The sequence below is a fragment of the Rhinoderma darwinii genome, chromosome 12, assembly GCF_050947455.1.
Source record: "Rhinoderma darwinii isolate aRhiDar2 chromosome 12, aRhiDar2.hap1, whole genome shotgun sequence".
Classification (NCBI taxonomy): domain Eukaryota; kingdom Metazoa; phylum Chordata; class Amphibia; order Anura; family Rhinodermatidae; genus Rhinoderma; species Rhinoderma darwinii.
In genome coordinates, this window is record NC_134698.1 from 50095184 (window position 1) to 50112700 (window position 17517).

The 17517-nt window shown below is 43.2% G+C and overlaps 1 protein-coding gene across 1 annotated transcript in view; it reads right to left on the reverse strand.

Annotated features, from left to right (window-relative positions):
• Nucleotides 1-17517, reverse strand: part of FMN1 (formin 1) — a 235391-nt gene that overhangs the window by 144470 nt on the left and 73404 nt on the right. The window contains exon 3 of the mRNA XM_075843377.1: nucleotides 2522-2637. Within this exon, the coding sequence (XP_075699492.1) occupies nucleotides 2522-2637 (116 nt within the window). The remainder of the gene's footprint in view (nucleotides 1-2521; nucleotides 2638-17517) is intronic.

Sequence of the window (17517 nt, forward strand, 5' to 3'; positions counted from 1 at the left end):
CTTTAAGAACGGCACTTTCCTCTTTGGGCTTCTGATTTTCCAACTTTGTTGTGATTCCAAAAAACGACTTAATGGAAAATTTACCTAGCACAGCCGGTGGAGCACTGTCGGGTAAATTTGCAGCTGGGGTTGCTGGAGAACTTGGCACTTTAGTAACGCTGTCTTTCCCTTCCATGTCCATTGAGTTTCAAAGTTTAAAAGAACACAATCTCCATGAAGTCACGCCATATAAAAAATTACAAGCAAGGAGTAAAAATAAAACCGGTCTGTGTTACTGTCCGTTGTATTCTATAGTAGGCTTCAGATTCCGGCTTCCTGCTTTTTAAACAGAGCTCACTAGTTGCTTGGCAGCTTAATCACATACATATGACAGAGGTTTTGAGCAGTGACCGGCTTGGCAGTTATGAAAAGACTTCTGTTTAAGTTCCAGCTTCAGCACGCCACTAATTAAAAGCCCAAAAAAAAGAAAACAAAAGCAAGGAAGCAGCCGTCGTGTCAAAAATCAATCCAAAAATAAGCGGTGTATCATAAGCATACAAGTCCTCTCAGCTGAATCAGAGATCTCCTTCTTCCGCCTTGCTGCAGCCTTTCTACGGAATGTAAATGTCATAGTCTGGAGACAGCCGGGAGGAGGCCGGTTTCAAGTTACTTTACCTCCCAACTTTCAGGTAACAGGTATTAATGAGGTGGGAGTGTCTGACACAGTCAGCTCTCGGAAGGGAGGCATGCTAACCAGAGGAGATACTCTGTACAGGGATCCTGTAGAGCAGACAAGGGACCTGACTGTCTCATAACACGCATGGAGTTTTGTAGCCATGTTCTCTTGGGCTTTTTCTGGGCGCTATAGTATCTCACCATGTGCAAAAACATCCTTAGACCAATAAACTTTGTATGAAATTGTTTTTAGAGAGTAAGGGGCAGTGAAGGAGTTCAAATAAAGAGAATGTTGTACAGTGTTTTTAGCCAGTAAAATATGTTTGATGTTCGTAACTTGTCTTTTTTCCCACTAAAGTATATTAAGAAATATTCTTATCTAATAAAGTTATGGCATATGCCTTGGATATGCCATCAATTAAAGTTCGGTGGGGGTGCAACCTCAATATTCTCATCTAATAAAGTTATGGCATATGCCATTAATTAAAGATCGGCAGGGGTGCAACTTCTGGTACTCCCGCGATCCCGAGAATGAAGGGGCCGCTGCATTGACTCAGATCTGTGTCTCCTAAGTTTTCCATTTAGCCAATAAAAGGTATTACTTAATAGGGATTTATTTTTAAATTATTAATATTTTTATCATGATCACATCTGAGTAAAGCAGTCACACTCAGTCAGACAGGTAAAATAGCTTGAAAGTCTCAGTAATGTTAATGCAGCACCGCAGGAGGTCAGCAACCTGCAGCACCAACAGGAGGTCCAGCAGGTAATAACAAAAAGTGACCGTCATGCCAGCTGTTATTTTTTATTTGCACTGCTAAGGTCTCATAAGGGCACCCTGTAATGCTTAGTAATATAGAAAAAAAAAGGTTTTGATTTGAGTCCTTACGAGCAGAATATCTGTGGGATGAATGTAGTAAGAAATTAGGTTGTCCCATTTGAACAACCCATCCATATGCCCTATTAGGGCAGATGAATGTCAGAGGGGGGGGGGGCGGTCCCCGACTCAGGACCCCCCCCCCCCTCTGAGCTAGCATGGAAAAGGAGACAAGGAATATTTGCAGCTCCTTCTCTGGAAGCCATTTGAATTACTGACATGTACTATATTTTCCTTGAAGTCTACAAGGAGAAAAATTGTGTCACAGCATCAGTGTAACCCTTGGGGGTGTTCATAACAGTGTTAACCATAGATAACAATAATAGTTTGAGCCTAGAAAAATAGTCTAAAGAACAAACTTAGACAATTTCTGGAGAGGAAAGAGCTTACAATGGGAAAGTCAAAAGGATTAGTAGTGAAGTCCAACACCGCCGACCAAATGGGAAAAATACCTGGGGAAAGTCACACAGCATGAAGAAAATCAGCAGCAGGGCTATAACAAGAGAAGCAGTTATTAGTGTCCGGTGGGGTAAACGTCAAGAGTTGAGCAGGATTGAGCTACCTCCAATAGATAAACCTATATTGGATTAGAATGGCTTTAAAGTCAATTACAATGGGCAGAGAAGCGTCCGTAACTTTTTCAGAGTTGGTAAATTAGACCTCCATTTAGCAAGGTACCTATCACAAAGGACCGATCAAGGCGCTCTAAATGAGACCATAAAGCTGTGAGCGGTTTAGCCAGTGAGGACTCACATATAATTTGTAAAAGAGTTAAATTTAAGCAATAAAGGAATGGTGAAGTTGAAGAAAACAAAAAACCTGAAAATCCAGAATTGAGAGAAAATAACATCAAAGGGGGCAAATCGGGGGAGAAAATGATCAAAGTCTAACCAATATTATGTTAGGCTTAAAATGTTATTAAAATGACACTTCTGCACCTGGAATCAACAACCTCTCTCATGTTAATAAAGCCCCTTAATATACACCTACATGTATGTCAAGAGTCAGATGGAGACGATTCCTGTCCGGCCTTGTTTGTTGAACAGAAGACTCAGCCCGAAAATCTGATAGTGATTTGGCAATATCTCTTAATATACTTCCTCCGCCTGCACAAAAAAACAACATTTTTTTTTAGCCAAAGAATCAATCAAGTCTAGAATATATATATTTAGTCTATTACTTTGCATTGATTTACCATCAGACTCGTGAAAAATAATAAAATATTCTGAATGGTTTGAAATCACAACGATTTGTGTGCACCATTATAAAGAAAGGTGTAAATATAAAAATGAAGGGTCAAGTATATCTTTTTACAGAAATTAGCCCCACCACGGGAGGGAACTCCATGATCAATGTTTTACAACAAATCCCATCAACAGGTCATTAAACATGATGGACACAAAACCTCTAAGTTTCTAAAGTTATAAGGCTACATTCACACCTGTGTCAGTGTGTTCCGTTGTTCTGCTCCATCAGAGGAGCAGAACAAGGAAATAACAGGAGCAACAGTTTCGTTGCACAATGGACACCGCCGGCGGCTGACAGAACCCATTGCCTTTAATAGGTTCCGTCGGCTTTCCGTCGGGGTGTCTGTCATTTTACCGAAGACAATAGCGCAGCATGCTGCACTATGGCCTCCGGCACTCTCGGACGGATCTGCGACGGAGGCCCCTAAAGGAGCCTCCAACGCAGATGTGAACGAGGCCTAATTTGTGGTAAGAGATTGTGTTGGTGTTTTCAGAATGCACATAAACTTCACACATCAACACTTCACACATCAGACTCAACCGAGTCACATCCTCCTGTTTCTTTTTAACAGCACTTTTGGGTAGCACCCTAGAAGTCTGTTTCCTTAGATTTTTACATACTTTATATATTGCTGCAAGGCAGAACAATTAGGATGGAAATGAAGCGGAATTTCCATGCAGAATTGCCTTGCAGAAAATCTGCAGCGTATTTCAGTAGCAGCAAAGTGGATAAGAGTTAAACAAATCTCATCCACAAACTTCGGAAAATAATCAGCAGAAAACAAGTGCCGAAATTGACCTGTGGTGTTGATTTTCAATGTGGAACTTGTCAATTTATCTTGTGTAAACCCTGCAGATTTTAGACAGAAATTACGCAGCATTTCCTTCCCATGTGCCTTAAGGATTCAACTGCTCATTACAAGCTGCTCCTCGTTAAAAAAAAGTGTACAAAATGTTATGTTTATAATCACTCTTCAGAGTAACTTCAATACAAATACTTCACACCGGCAGTCCAGGCAGTTGTGAATCTCCAGAAATAGAGGAAACCTCCCAGACTGGAGCAGAACAACTCACTGAGCAGCAACTTGTTAGCTGCTCACAGTCACTTCTTGAAGAGAAGCTTGGATGAGGAAAAGCCAAATAAAAAGTTTTAATTTTTGGCTGACTTTACATTTTTTTAATATTAAAGGGTAACTAAACTTCCAACAAACTTCTGACATGTAATAGTGACATGTCAGAAGTGTTGGTCGGTGGGGGTCTGAGCACTGAGACCCCCACCAATCGCTAAAACAAAGCAGCTTCGTTTCTGATCTACTTTTCTCTGAAAGTCTATGAGTCCGTACACCAACTGATCAGCTTTCCAAGAAAAGCCGATCAAAACCAAAAGCACCTCAGCGCTTCTGCAGCTTAGTTTTAGAGATCGTGGGGTCTCCGTGCTCTGACCCCCACCGATCAAAACTTCTGACACGTCATTTTGTTTAGTTACACTTTAAATCTTTGTTTTGATCTTGGTTTGAATGCTCTTTTTTAGGAGTTTTCAAGAAAACAAAGCATTAAAAGTCAAAAATGTTTAAACACATATTTACATACATGTATAGTTTAGTTACCCTTTAAGCACTTTTGGTTATGTGGGCGCTCAGCAGACTACAATGACACCATTTGTATGTAAATGGTGCGGTTAATGGGAGCACTGTAACTATTATGGGAGTGTGACTAGTATTTGTGGACATGGCTTGTGTGTGAAAAAATCAATTCATAAGCGATGTGCCATGTAATCAGGATGAGGACACAGGTGAATAATATGCCCACTGACTTTCGTACAGAGGCACTATACAAGGTCTATGCACAAAATATATCGATAAGTTTACTCTTTATTTAAAAATCATTTTGGCACAAACAGATGATACCAATGTCAATATTAGTGGTTTAAACTTTTGCTATTGAAACCAGCTATTTCTACTAGTATTTCAGAATGACTAATATGCTAACGAACAGGCAGACTGGGGCCATGCAGTCATAGGACAAGATACTATATATTATTAATATACATTATATATACACATACATAGCACAGTGCCAGCCATAAGTTCTGGAACACCCTCATAACTTTTGAACGGCTCGAGGTAGAGGGTTGAAAATTGGTGGGATTTAATGGGTTCATAAAATCTACCAGTTAACGGGGGAAAAAAACACCACCACCCCCTTGGGGGCAGTAAAATCTTAAATGGCACGGGGGGTTGAGTGGGGGCTCATTTGAAAGCTCTTTTAAATACAAAAACGATGGTGCAAATGATTTTGGAGATAGAATTTTTTTTCGCTGAGATATTTTACTTTAACGTTATCATCTTCATTATCGGCTACCGCCGGTGTTAGCATTACCCGAAATGTACCGCACGGGTAAAATCTTAAGTGTGTGTGGGCGCATGCGAGTGTATGTGAGCTTGGGAGTGTCACATCAAGGTGACTTTAAATGACGTATTATTACAATCGGCCTCGGCGATAGAAAATGGACCTTGTCTACGATTGTAACATGATTTCATGTGTACACATTTCCGCCAATACAGGCATAGGTACACCGTAATCGCCGAGGTCACTTATCTATGATGTCGGTCAGCTCCTTCTTTTGTCTTCCTCTTGCTAAGTTCTTTTCCTCTGCTGTCCCCTCTATAGCGCCAACCGCCTCCACCAGTGTACCTTCAGTCTCCTCTTATAGATGCCGCTAGTCTGCCCTGTTTGTGCTACTCGTCTCCTATATCCTTCCTCCTCCGTTTCCCGCTAGATATCCTCTCCCGCTCTTTTCGCCCCTCCTCCGCCCCTCCACACTACATCACGATGTCTAGCGTTGCTCTGCCCCCGCTTCCTCCTCCAGCAGATTCAATGGAACCATTTTCTGTCGTTCTGTGAGGGACAGTCATCGTCATCATGACGCAGGACGTGGCAAGTTCTGTTGCTATGACACCACGTCTGGAAGTCCCATCCCTCTTAGCTGTGTCCCTCCTCTGCAGGGCAAATAACGTAGCAGTTCTTTCCCCTATCACATGCACAATATACTTATTCATAGTGTCAAAAGGAAAAAAAGTGTGCAGACAAAATGTGGATTAATTGATTATAGCAAACAACTTCATGGAGAGTGACAGAAGAAGAACACTTGACCCTACCTACACTCATGTACCCTACATAAAATAAGAACAGTAACGTTCCAGGGTGAAGTCAAAAGATGGCCACAGATTGTCATATGACAAGAAAGAAAAAAAATAGAATAAATGGGTTCAGATCCTAGCACAATGAGAGGATCTTATTCTTAGTAGGAAGGTAGCTATTCACAACATACAGAAACCTATACAGTGGCCCGTCAAGAAACAATGGCCTCAGGTTACAATAGTTTCAAGACACAATGGTCTCTCCTGGGACATTGTAACCGTAAACCACATTCAAACATACAATGCCACCGACACTGGTGGTCCATTGCACAAGTGATTGGCTAGAAAATTTAGCAAATCAGCAAGGGCATTTCACTGTAAGCCACCTGTATCACTGAAGGCCTGCACTTATTGGCTGTCTAGTAGCGCCTCCCTACAGTATAGTACAGAACTACATGTCCCATATTGCCCTTTACCTGCGTCAGGATAAGCTGCTCCTTTTGACATCAGGTGAGAGCGGCACCAATTTATTTTATGGTACACTGTGTTCTGTACAGGACTCTGAAGAAGCTCCTGTCCTCACCATAGAAAATGATTTACAGCCTTCAGCAGCTATATCGGACTTTTATAAAGGACTAGCTTTAGGCTGTATTAGTTATCTGCTTATTTGTTTTCATCTTCATTTTGTTACTTTGGGGACTTCATTACAATATTTAAACTTACAATGGACGTCCCGAACCAATAATATTGTAACTTTAGGAACCACTGTAATATGAAATGTTAATTGACTAATTATAAAAGTTTTCTTTTTTAAACCTTGTTAGCAAATCCAACAATCAGATGCTGGCTAATCAATAGAAGTATGGGAGTGCTTGAACTGTTTGGTAAGGTGACCCCCATGTCATGTGATGTATAGTTCGATTATGAAAATTGAACCGTAATGGATTGTCGTGGGCAACAAGGACAATTGAGAGACAGCCTATGGGCCGGTACAACGTGCAGCATAGGAGCTTCTGTTCATAATGGATGCCGCGCTGGATCTGTCATATGATGGAGCCCAATGATGCCTGACATTAAATATGATGGAACTGCAGACGGAGCCTCTGCGTGTAAACATAACAATAATGATAAGTAAGTAGACAAGGCTCAAACAACTGTCTAACAGAGAGTGAAAGCACATCTCGAAAACCACGACGGTCATATGTGTCATCAATAAATGTCAGATAGCAGTTTTCATTTTCAAAACCTATAGGCACCACTGACACAGTTTGCCAATGCAGCTTTAAAGCATGAGGGTAGGGACATAACTAGGACAGACTGGGCCCCATAGCATACTTTTGACTGCCCCCCCCCTAGGCACCACACACAGCCCCCCTTAAAGTGCTCCCTGTAGACTGTGCCATACAGCCCCTGTAGACAGTGCTGCACAGCCCCCCTGTAGACTTTGTCACACCCACTTGAGGATAGCGCCCCCACCTCCCCCTTGTAGATAGTGCCATACAGCCCCCTGTAGATATCACCATAAAGCCCCCCTGTAGATAGCGCCATACAGCTCCCCCTGTATATAGTACCACACAGCCCCCTCCCTTGTATATAGTACCACACATAACCCCTTAGTAGATCGTGCCACACACAGACCCCTGTAGTAGGCGCCACAGACTTCCCCCTTGTAAATCGTGCTATACAGCCCCCCTAGTAGATAGTGGCAAACAGCCCCCCTTAGTAGTGCCACACAGCCCCCATATATAGTGCCACATACCCCCTTGTATATAGTGCCACAAAGCTCCCCCTTGTGTAGAGTGCCACACAGCCTCCTCTGTAGTGCCACACAGCCCCCCTAGTATATATTGCCACCATACGCCCCTTGTATATAGTGCCACCCTGCTCCTAATCTTATATATAGTGCCACACAGCCCCAACTTGTATGTAGTGCCACCCTGCAGCCCCCCCTAGTATATAGTGCCACCCTGCTCCCCCCTTGTATATAGTGGCACACAGCCCCCCACCCAAAAAAATATTGTACTTATCTTGCCCCGTTCTTGCGACGGACGGAGCGCTGCACAGACTCTTGTCAGGACACATGCACAGACCTGCATGATGCAGTGATGTCATCACGCCAGCCTGCGCAGGGAGTCTTCCCAGCGCCTTATGGGCTGCAGGCCTAAAGCGGCCTGCAGGCTCAGGGCCGATTCTAGCTTTTCTGCTACCTGAGGCGAAAATTGAAATGGCGCCCCCCCAGATTTTGATTGAAGTTGTATCAGCCAGGGGGGTGTATCTCAAACATAAAAAAGGTGGGCTCAATACACACACACACACACACACACACACACACACACACACACACACGAACCAAGATCAGTACATATATACAGTACTAGAACCAAGCGCAATACAAGTATACAGCTTCAGATCCCAGCTCACTACATATATACAATACTGGAACCAAGTTCATTACATATATACAGCACCAGACCAAATACAGCTCAATTTAGTGCAACCACTGCCGTATAGGTTTGTACGGCGTAGAAGTACAGCTCCCAGCATAGCATCTACCTCATATCCTTACCATTGTTCGGGCAGTTTTGCAAAAAAATAAATAAAAATCATATAATCAAACCACCCATCATCTCACTGCAGATCATAGTGACTACTGTACCGATTAGAGGCAGAATAAACATTTACATTAAGTGACTCACCGGTGACGTCTCAGATTCTAGTTGTTCTTTTTCTCTTTTCTTCTCCATCCGGTCCAGACCTCTATGATGACTTCTCTCGGCAACAACCCATTTCTGCAGTTTTCCGCTCAGATATCTTCAGCTTCTCACTTTTAAAATATTTCTTCACCTATAAACGAAGATAAAATTCTCAATACCCCTAAATACAATAGCGCCAATCACTGCACCTCCAATTATAATAGCGCCAATCACTGCACCTCCAATTATAATAGCGTCATACACGGTGTCCCTGATTATAATAGTACCATACAGTGTCTCACACACACACACACACACACACACACACACACACACACACACACACAGTGCCCCCTATCCCCCTGTAGATAGTGACCCCCATTGAGACTCTGTAGGTAGTGCCTACATAGAAGCCCCTGTTGATGGTGCCCCACATACAGCCCCATGTAGATCATGCCGACATATGGACTCCAGAGCTGCAAGGCAATAGTGCTAACCACTGAGCCACCATGCTGCCCTACATATAGCTCTCCCTATAGGGCTCCACATATAGCCCACCTCTGAAGATAGTGCCTCACATATAGCTCCCACTGTATATATAGTGTCCCACATATAACGCACCCCTGTAGACAGTGCCTTACATATAGCCCCCTGTATATAGTGCTTCACATCCCCACATATAGACCCCGGCCCGTATAGCATGCCACTCACAGTTTTATAAGGGTATGTTCACACACAAACGCAAAATACGTCTGAAAATACAGAGCTGTTTTCAGGCGAAAACAGCTCCTGAATTTCAGACGTTTTTGCAAGTACTCGCGTTTTTTCGCTGCGTATATTACAGACGTAATTGGAGCTGTTTTTCAATGGAGTCAATGCAAAATGGTTCCAAAAACGTCCAAAGAAGTGACATGCACTTCTTTGACGCGGGCGTCTTTTTACGCGCCGTCTTGACAGCGACGCGTAAAATTACACCTCGTCTGAACAAAACATCTTAAAACCCATTGCAAGCAATGGGCAGATGTTTGCAGGCGTAATGGAGCCGTCTTTTCAGGCGTAATTCGAGGCGTAAAACGCCTGAATTACGTCTGAAAATAGGCCGTGTGGACATACCCTTAGAGGAAAAAAAAACAAAAAAACACTTTACATACTCACATGATACCGTTCCCGCACAGTCCGGTGGCAATGCAGACCTGCTCTATTCTGGGCAGGTTTGCTGGGGCTGAACGACGCAAGCGGCGCAATGACGTCATCACGCCGCTAGCGTCGTTGAAGGGCGCGGATTGGCGGGACAAGTCATTTTGCCCCGCCAATCAGCGTCATTGTAAGGCACTAAATGGTCGGCCATTCAGGGCAAATGAATGTATTTGTAACTGCGTGCTAGAGACGCAGGTACAATTACTGCAAGAGGGTGTGGCTGTCATTAGAACTAGGGCCCCCTCTGGTGCTAGCGACGCCACCGGGAATGAGAGGTTCCGTGCCTGCCTGGCCCATAAATATTAGAGGCTCAGTGGGGCAGGCCCCGTAGTAGCGGCGCTACCGCTGTAGCAGCCATAACGGCTGCTAGCGGCGCCACCGGGCATATGGGGGGCGTGTTGGCGGGCGGCACGGGCCCCCTCATGCCGCAGGCACCGTAGCAGCCGCTACAGCGATAGTTACGCCACTGCTCCTCGTGAAAGGAGCAAATGAGCAAGTGCAAGAGGGGGTGGCGGCGGCTGGTTTCAGTGGTGCCGCCGCCCCCTCAGCAGCCTTTAATATTAATTTGTATCTACGTCCAGAGGATGCAGATACAAGCGAATGTGGCTGTCTCTAGCGCCGGGGCACCGTCCGATGCTAGCGATGCCACCAGGCATGAGGGGGCCCGTGCCGGGAGGCCAATAAATGTTAGAGGCCTGGCGGCGGGGGCCCTGTTTTGGCGTCGCTACCGCTGTAGCAGCCATAACGGCTGCTAGCGGCGCCACTGGGCATGGGGGGTGTCAGCGGGCGGCATGGGCCCCCTCATGCCGTGGGCCCGGTAGCAGCCGCTACAGCGGTAGTTACGCCATTGCATGAGGGCAACAGTCTTCTTTTTACATCACTGCAATTAAATAAATAAAATAATACATGCCTATGCCCCCTCCTCCAGCTTTAGGGACCAGCCACCATTTTGCACTGAAAAATGCTGGTGGCAAAAGTGCTGGTGATGAATCTGTACAAGCACGTCCGTAACACAGAAGGCGACATAGTTAAAACTTTATAGCCAAGTTGATTCAGAGGAGGTCAAAACTAAAAATATTAAATTACCATAGGGTGGAAAAATCCCCTTCTGATACTCTTTTTGCAATCATAAATATCCCTGGACAACATTTCTCTAGTACACTATGATCGCTGCAAAAATACCAGTCCTGTCAGAAGGGACTGTGCACGATCTACATGCTAGCATCCTGTGTGATTGGTATTGAAGAAATAAATAAATCATACTGCACTTATTGTATACTAGTGCTACCGCACTATTTAAATAGTGGGAGCAAAATACAAGGAGCACTTAGCATCCAGTAGTTAAACCCTTTTATGCACATTAAATCATACAATAAGTGATATGTACAATTTAAAGGCGTATGATGGTTTGAAATGATCATTTACTGCTTATCCTGCAGTTTCTCACAAATCCACAAGGGGGCTGTATCTACCTTGTACCCAACAGCTTCCTCACTTTAAAGAAAAAATAAGTTAGGCGCAGCACCACCATCTGGATTTGGAATGATATTGGCAAAAAAATAAATGTTAAAGGGTAAAGGGTAAACTTTTAACAAACTTCTGACATGTCATAGTGACATGTCAGAAGTTTTGATCGGTGGGGGTCCGAGCACTGAGACCCCCACTAATCGCTAAAATGAAGCAGCAGAAGTGCTCATGTGAGCGCTGAGCCACTTCGTTTGTTTGGCTTTTCTCAGAAAGCTGATGTAGTGGTGTGTGGACTTAATAGAAAATCTATGGGCCCGTACACATCGGCTACACGCTACATCGGCTTTCCGAAAAAAGCCACATAGAAATGAAGCTGCTAACCTCCTGCCGCTTCGTTTTAGCAATAGCTGGGGGTCTCTGTGCTCGAACCTCGACCAATCAAAACTTCTGATATGTCACTATGACAGGTCATAAATTTGTTGAACGTTTAGTTACACTTTAAATCTTTGTTTTGATATTGGTTTCAATTATTTAATGGGGTTTTCAAGAAAACAAAGCATTAAGAGTTTTTACGGCGCCCACTAACGGGCCTTATTCTGCAATGCAATTGCCGTTTTACGGCGCTGCATTAGAATAAATAAACAGAGCAAGTAGCTGTTAAATCTCCCTACTCTGAGGAAGCGGGGAGCAGGGAGCAGCCATGCTCGAATAGGCGAGATCGATATCAGTATCGATCTCACCGGTTTAACCCCTCACATGCGGCGCTCAATAGCAAGCGCCGCATCGGAGTGGTTTTGGAGAGAGGAAGGGAGCTCCCTCTCTCACCCCACCGGCATCCCGCGATGATATCGCAGGGTGCCTGTGTCTTCAATGGCAGCCGGGGGCCTAATAAAGGCCCCCAGGTCTGCCACTAGTAGCATAGCCTAGGAGAAGTATTGCAGTGTATTATAAACGCGATCGGATGATCAAATAAGCAGCAATTTCTCATATTTTGAATAAAATTTCAAAAGACTCTATTTTTAGGTACCAGTTCAGTTCTGAAGTGGCTTATATATTAGAAACCCCCATAAACACCCCATTTTAGAAACTGGATCCCTCAAAGTATTCAAGCATTTAGAAAGTTTATTAACCCTTTAGGTGTTTCACAGGAATTTAAAGCAAAGTAGAGGTGAAATTTACAAATTTTATTTTTTTGTCAGAAAATCCTTTTTATTCCATTTTTTTTCTGTAAAACAAAAGGTTTAACCAGAAAAACGCAACTCCATACTTCTTGCCCAGATTCTGCAGTTTTGAGAAATATCCCAGATGTGGCCCTAGTGTGGTAATGGACTGAAGCACCGGCCTCAGAAGCAAAGGAGCACCTAGTGGATTTTGAGGCCTCTTTTTTTATTAGGCACCATGTCCGGTTTGAAGAGGTCTTGTGGTGCCAAAACCATGGAAACCCCCCAAAAGTGACCCTATTTGGCAAACTACACCCCTCAAGAAACTTATCGAGGGGTATAGTGGGCATTTAGATCCCACTATTTTTTTTTGCTGCATTTTGTGGAATTAGACTGGGCAATTGAAAATCTAATTTTTCCGGTAAAAGGTACGAATTTTAAATTTTGAAAAGGAATAAAAGGAGAAAAAGCACCCCATGTGTAAAGCAATTTCTCCCGATTACGGCAATAACCCATATGTGATCATAAACTGCTGGTTGGACAAACGGCAGAGCTCAAAAAGGCAGGAGCGCTATTTGGAATGCAGATTTGGCTGGATTGGTTTCTGGGCGCCATGTCGCATTTGCAGAGCTTCTGAGGTACCAATACAGGGGAAACCCCTTAAAAGTGACCCCAGTTTGTTAACTAGACCCCTTGAGGAATTCATTGTAGTTTTCATGGAGTGCATGCGACTTTTTGATCAGTTTTCATTCTATATTTAAGAGGTGTGGTGACTAAAAAAAAACAGCAATTCTATGATTGTTCATCCCTTTTTTTTTTTTTTTTTTTACAGCGTTCACTGTGCGCTATAAATGACATTCATTTTATTCTGCGTGGCGATACGATTACGGCGATACCAGATGTTTATAATTTTTTTTATGTCTTATGGCGTTTGCACAATACTTTTTTAAAAAAAATCATTTACTTTTTGTGTTGCCTTATTCTAAGAGCCATAACTTATATTTTTCCATCAAGAAAGCGGTGCGAGGACTCGTTTTTTGCGTAACAAAACTGTCGTTTTTATCAGAACCATTTTTAGGTAAATGCGACTTTTTAATCTCTTTTTATTCCATTTTTTGGGAGGTGAAGTGACCAAAAAAATTGTGATTCTGGTATGGTTTATTATTAATTTTCTTTTATGGCGTTCATCCCGTGGGATAGATAACTAAATACTTTTGTAGTTCAGGCCATTACGGACGCGGCAATACCAGTTATGTATAGTTTATTTGTTTATTTTTATTAATAATAAAAGGACTGATCAGGGAAAAAAGGGGGATTAATACTTTTATTTTGACACAACTTTTTTTTACTTTGTCCCACTAGGGGACTTGAGGGCAGGAGGCCCTGATCGTTATTCTAATACACTGCACTACATGCTGACAGCAAGCATAGTGGTTCCTGACTTTGTCAGGACCCACTAGGCTTCCGTAGATGGCATAGCCGAACGCCATTATTAGGCCTACGGTTGCCATAGCAACCATAGCCGGCCGCTATCATGTGGCGAGCCGTCGATGGTGGTTTAACCCCTAAGAAGCCGTGATCGCTGTTGAACGCGGCTTCTAAGGGGTTAATAAGCGGGGACATCTCGATCGGTCCCCACTGTAGGAGCTGCGGCAACTGCTGTACGAGACAGCAGTTGTCACTGCTCCTGTATTTGTCGGGAGGACGGCCAAAACAGCCGTTCGTCCTGTGACGTACTATTCCGTCATGGAGCGCGAACTATCTGGTTACCATGACGGAATAGCACATCGTGGAGCGCGAAGGGGTTAAAGGGAACCTTTCACCAGCATTTCACCTATTAAACCAGCAATACCTGGTGGTAGTTGGTGACAAATCATTTTTATGTAACCTATAATTATCCTCTAAGTAATCTCTGTACCTTTTAGGGTATGTGCACACAATAAGTGTCTTTTACGTCTGAAAAGACAAACTGTTTTTAGGAGAAAACAGCTGCCTCGTTTCAGACGTAAAAGCTCCTCCTCGCATTAAATCTTGAGCTGCTCTTCATTGACTTCAATGAAGAACGGCTCAAATTATGTTGCAAAGAAGTGTCCTGCACTTCTTTGCCGAGGCAGTCAATTTACGCGTCGTCGTTTGACAGCTGTCAAACGACGATGCGTAAATTACAGGTCGTCTGCACAGTACGTCGGCAAACCCATTCAAATGAATGGGCAGATGTTTGCCGACATATTGTAGCCCTATTTTCAGGCGTAAAACGAGGCATAATACTCCTCGTTTACGTCTGAAAATAGGTTGTGTGAACCCAGCCTTAGTATTCAGTATTTTAGTGTTCCTGCATTGTATGCTAATGAGCATAAAACAGTCATATCTTCATTTGAAAAGAGTCATATCTTCATTCCTCAAACCTTTCCGAGTTAACCCCGCCTCCTTACTGTTAATTGACAGCTCCTCACCTCCCCCCAGCACACAAGAAATCCTGCACTTGCACATCGATGTCCTGTTCTGGTGCGTGTGCACAACAGGACACCATAGCGGCGCATGCGAAGTACCATAAAAGGCGCAAAATGTTTGCAGACCATTATTTTCTGGTCGGAGGAGTTTAGGAGAGGGGATAACGGCAATGAACGTTTGACAGCAGCAGCCAGAGAGGGGTGAGTAGAGTTCAATAGGTGAAATGCTGGTGACAGTTTCCCTTTAAGGGGTTAAACACACATGTATCAATAAATAATACATACACGCATTAAGGACATCATTGAAGCATCATATGAAAATTGGAATAAATAAGCAGAATCCGCTCTAAAATTATCACCCCTAATGATGGAGTAGATATAAGTAAAACTTAGAATTCGCTTGTGAACGGGTATTTTTCTTATTATGGAGCCGTGTACGCTACATAAAAAAAAACACAATATAGGGGGCATTTCCATAGGTTTCCGTTTCCATCACCATTGATTTCAATGGTAACTGATCCAGTGTCAATGGTTTCCGTTTGTCCACGTTGTGCAAGGGTTCTGTCGTTTTGACAGAATAAGCTGACCAAGCCAGTTTAAGATAAATGTCTAAACATATGCAAACGTTTCATCATATGCGTGTGGTGATTTTTTTTTGGGCAGAATACATGTTCTCTCGAGCACATTAGGAGCAGAAAGACTTTCAGAATATACTGAATGGCATCACATCATCTTTCTGTACCCACTTTTTGGCAGAATACAGTCCACTATAAACACCATCTATATTTTGATGCTGCACTTGGATGACAGTGACCAGAAATTCTATTACCCTACTATATCTCAGCTTTACTCAGCATGTGGGTGGCTATTTTCATTGATCAAACTTTGAATAGTGCGACTGATAATCCATTAAAATTTGAGATCCCCATCACAGTGATCATACGTTTATCCCTGATCCTCTTAATAGGCGATAAGTGATTCGCGGGATAACCCCTTCAAGCAAACTATTCTTGCTCATGGAGGAATAGATATGTGTATGATGGCTAATGCACATGGCTAAATTATGGATATACGCTGTATGGATCAGTAATATGGAGCCTATAGAATTCTATAGAGCCATACTGTACCTCTGATTTTACTCCCTAGGCATAAGGACCCTTATGGACTGTGTGCCACCATACAAACCTTTAGGTAGCGAATAGTAACCATACTGAAAATTCCCCAACATATTAAAGTGGCTCTATATATATATATATATATATATATATAGCTGCTGGTACTAAAAATATAATGTGTGTTCTGAGAAGTAGAAAAAAAATACACTGTGCTGTGCATAGCAAAATGAAGTGCAACGCTACAAGTGGTCAGAGAGCATCCTAATGGAACAGACTTTTAAACAATGGACAGGGGTTAAATGAGGTCCATACACAACAAGCTATTATGAAATATCATTCTGGAGTTTTAAGCTGCATTTAAACTGGAAACACCCTTTTATTATGGGGAGAAGATGGGGGTGCTGCATACCCTATGATATTCTGAAAATAAAAATGGAAACTAGCGCCAGCTTCTCTCATGGCATAAGTACGGGTCACTAACGCCTAATGCACGCGACTGTTGTGTGCCGGCCGGGTCCCGTAGTGATCAGTCGAAAGATAGGACATATCCTATCTTTCCACGGATCGGAGAATCAGGTCAGTTATCACAGACCAGAGTCACCTGCTAAAGTGAATGGGTCCGTGAAAACTATTGGGTGCCAGTCAGATGCCGTGAAAAACGGCCCGAGTGGCACTTGGTCGTGTGCAACTGCACTTATACTCAGTGACGGCAAATTTTTATAATTTTTTTAATCATAATTAACAAAAAGTATTTTGCAATGCCCAAAGAAAATAAACAAAAATCTTTGTTTTTGCTGGAGCAGGGGCTGTGGACAGAAAACTTCCAGCATTTAAGTGGACACAGCACATACAGATTAAGGGTATGTGCACACACACTAAATACGTCCGTAATATACGGACGTATTTCGGCCGCAAGTTCCGGACCGAACTCAGTGCAGGGAGCCGGGCTCCTAGCATCATAGTTATGTACGACGCTAGGAGTCCCTGCCTCGCTGCAGGACAACTGTCCCGTACTGTAATCATGTTTTCAGTACGTGACAGTTGTCCTGCAGCGAGGCAGGGACTCCTAGCATCGTACATAAGTATGATGCTTGGAGCCCGGCTCCCTGCACTGTGTTCGGTCCGGTACTTGCTGCCGAAATACGTCCGTATATTACGGACGTAAATAGTGTGTGTGCACATACCCTAAGAGTTCCTTCTAATGGCCAGAAGATGGAAAACTGAAGTAATCAATGCCCTATTGTTTTACCCATTGCTGAGTAGTGTAGATATGAACTCCAGAACAGCTTAAAGCATGCATTTCAGGTTGACCTCCTTCTTGGTTGGCCATCTAAAAAAATTCTGATAGTGGAGGCCACAACGTCTCTACTGAAGTTTTTAATCAATGCAGAAACTATTCTCTACCAACAATACTGGGAAGTTATTTCTAAATTTATGAGTCATAATCAAATGAAACTCCACAAAAATGGAGCTCTATAACAAAATGAAGCATGTTATGTCATGGATATGTTTAATGG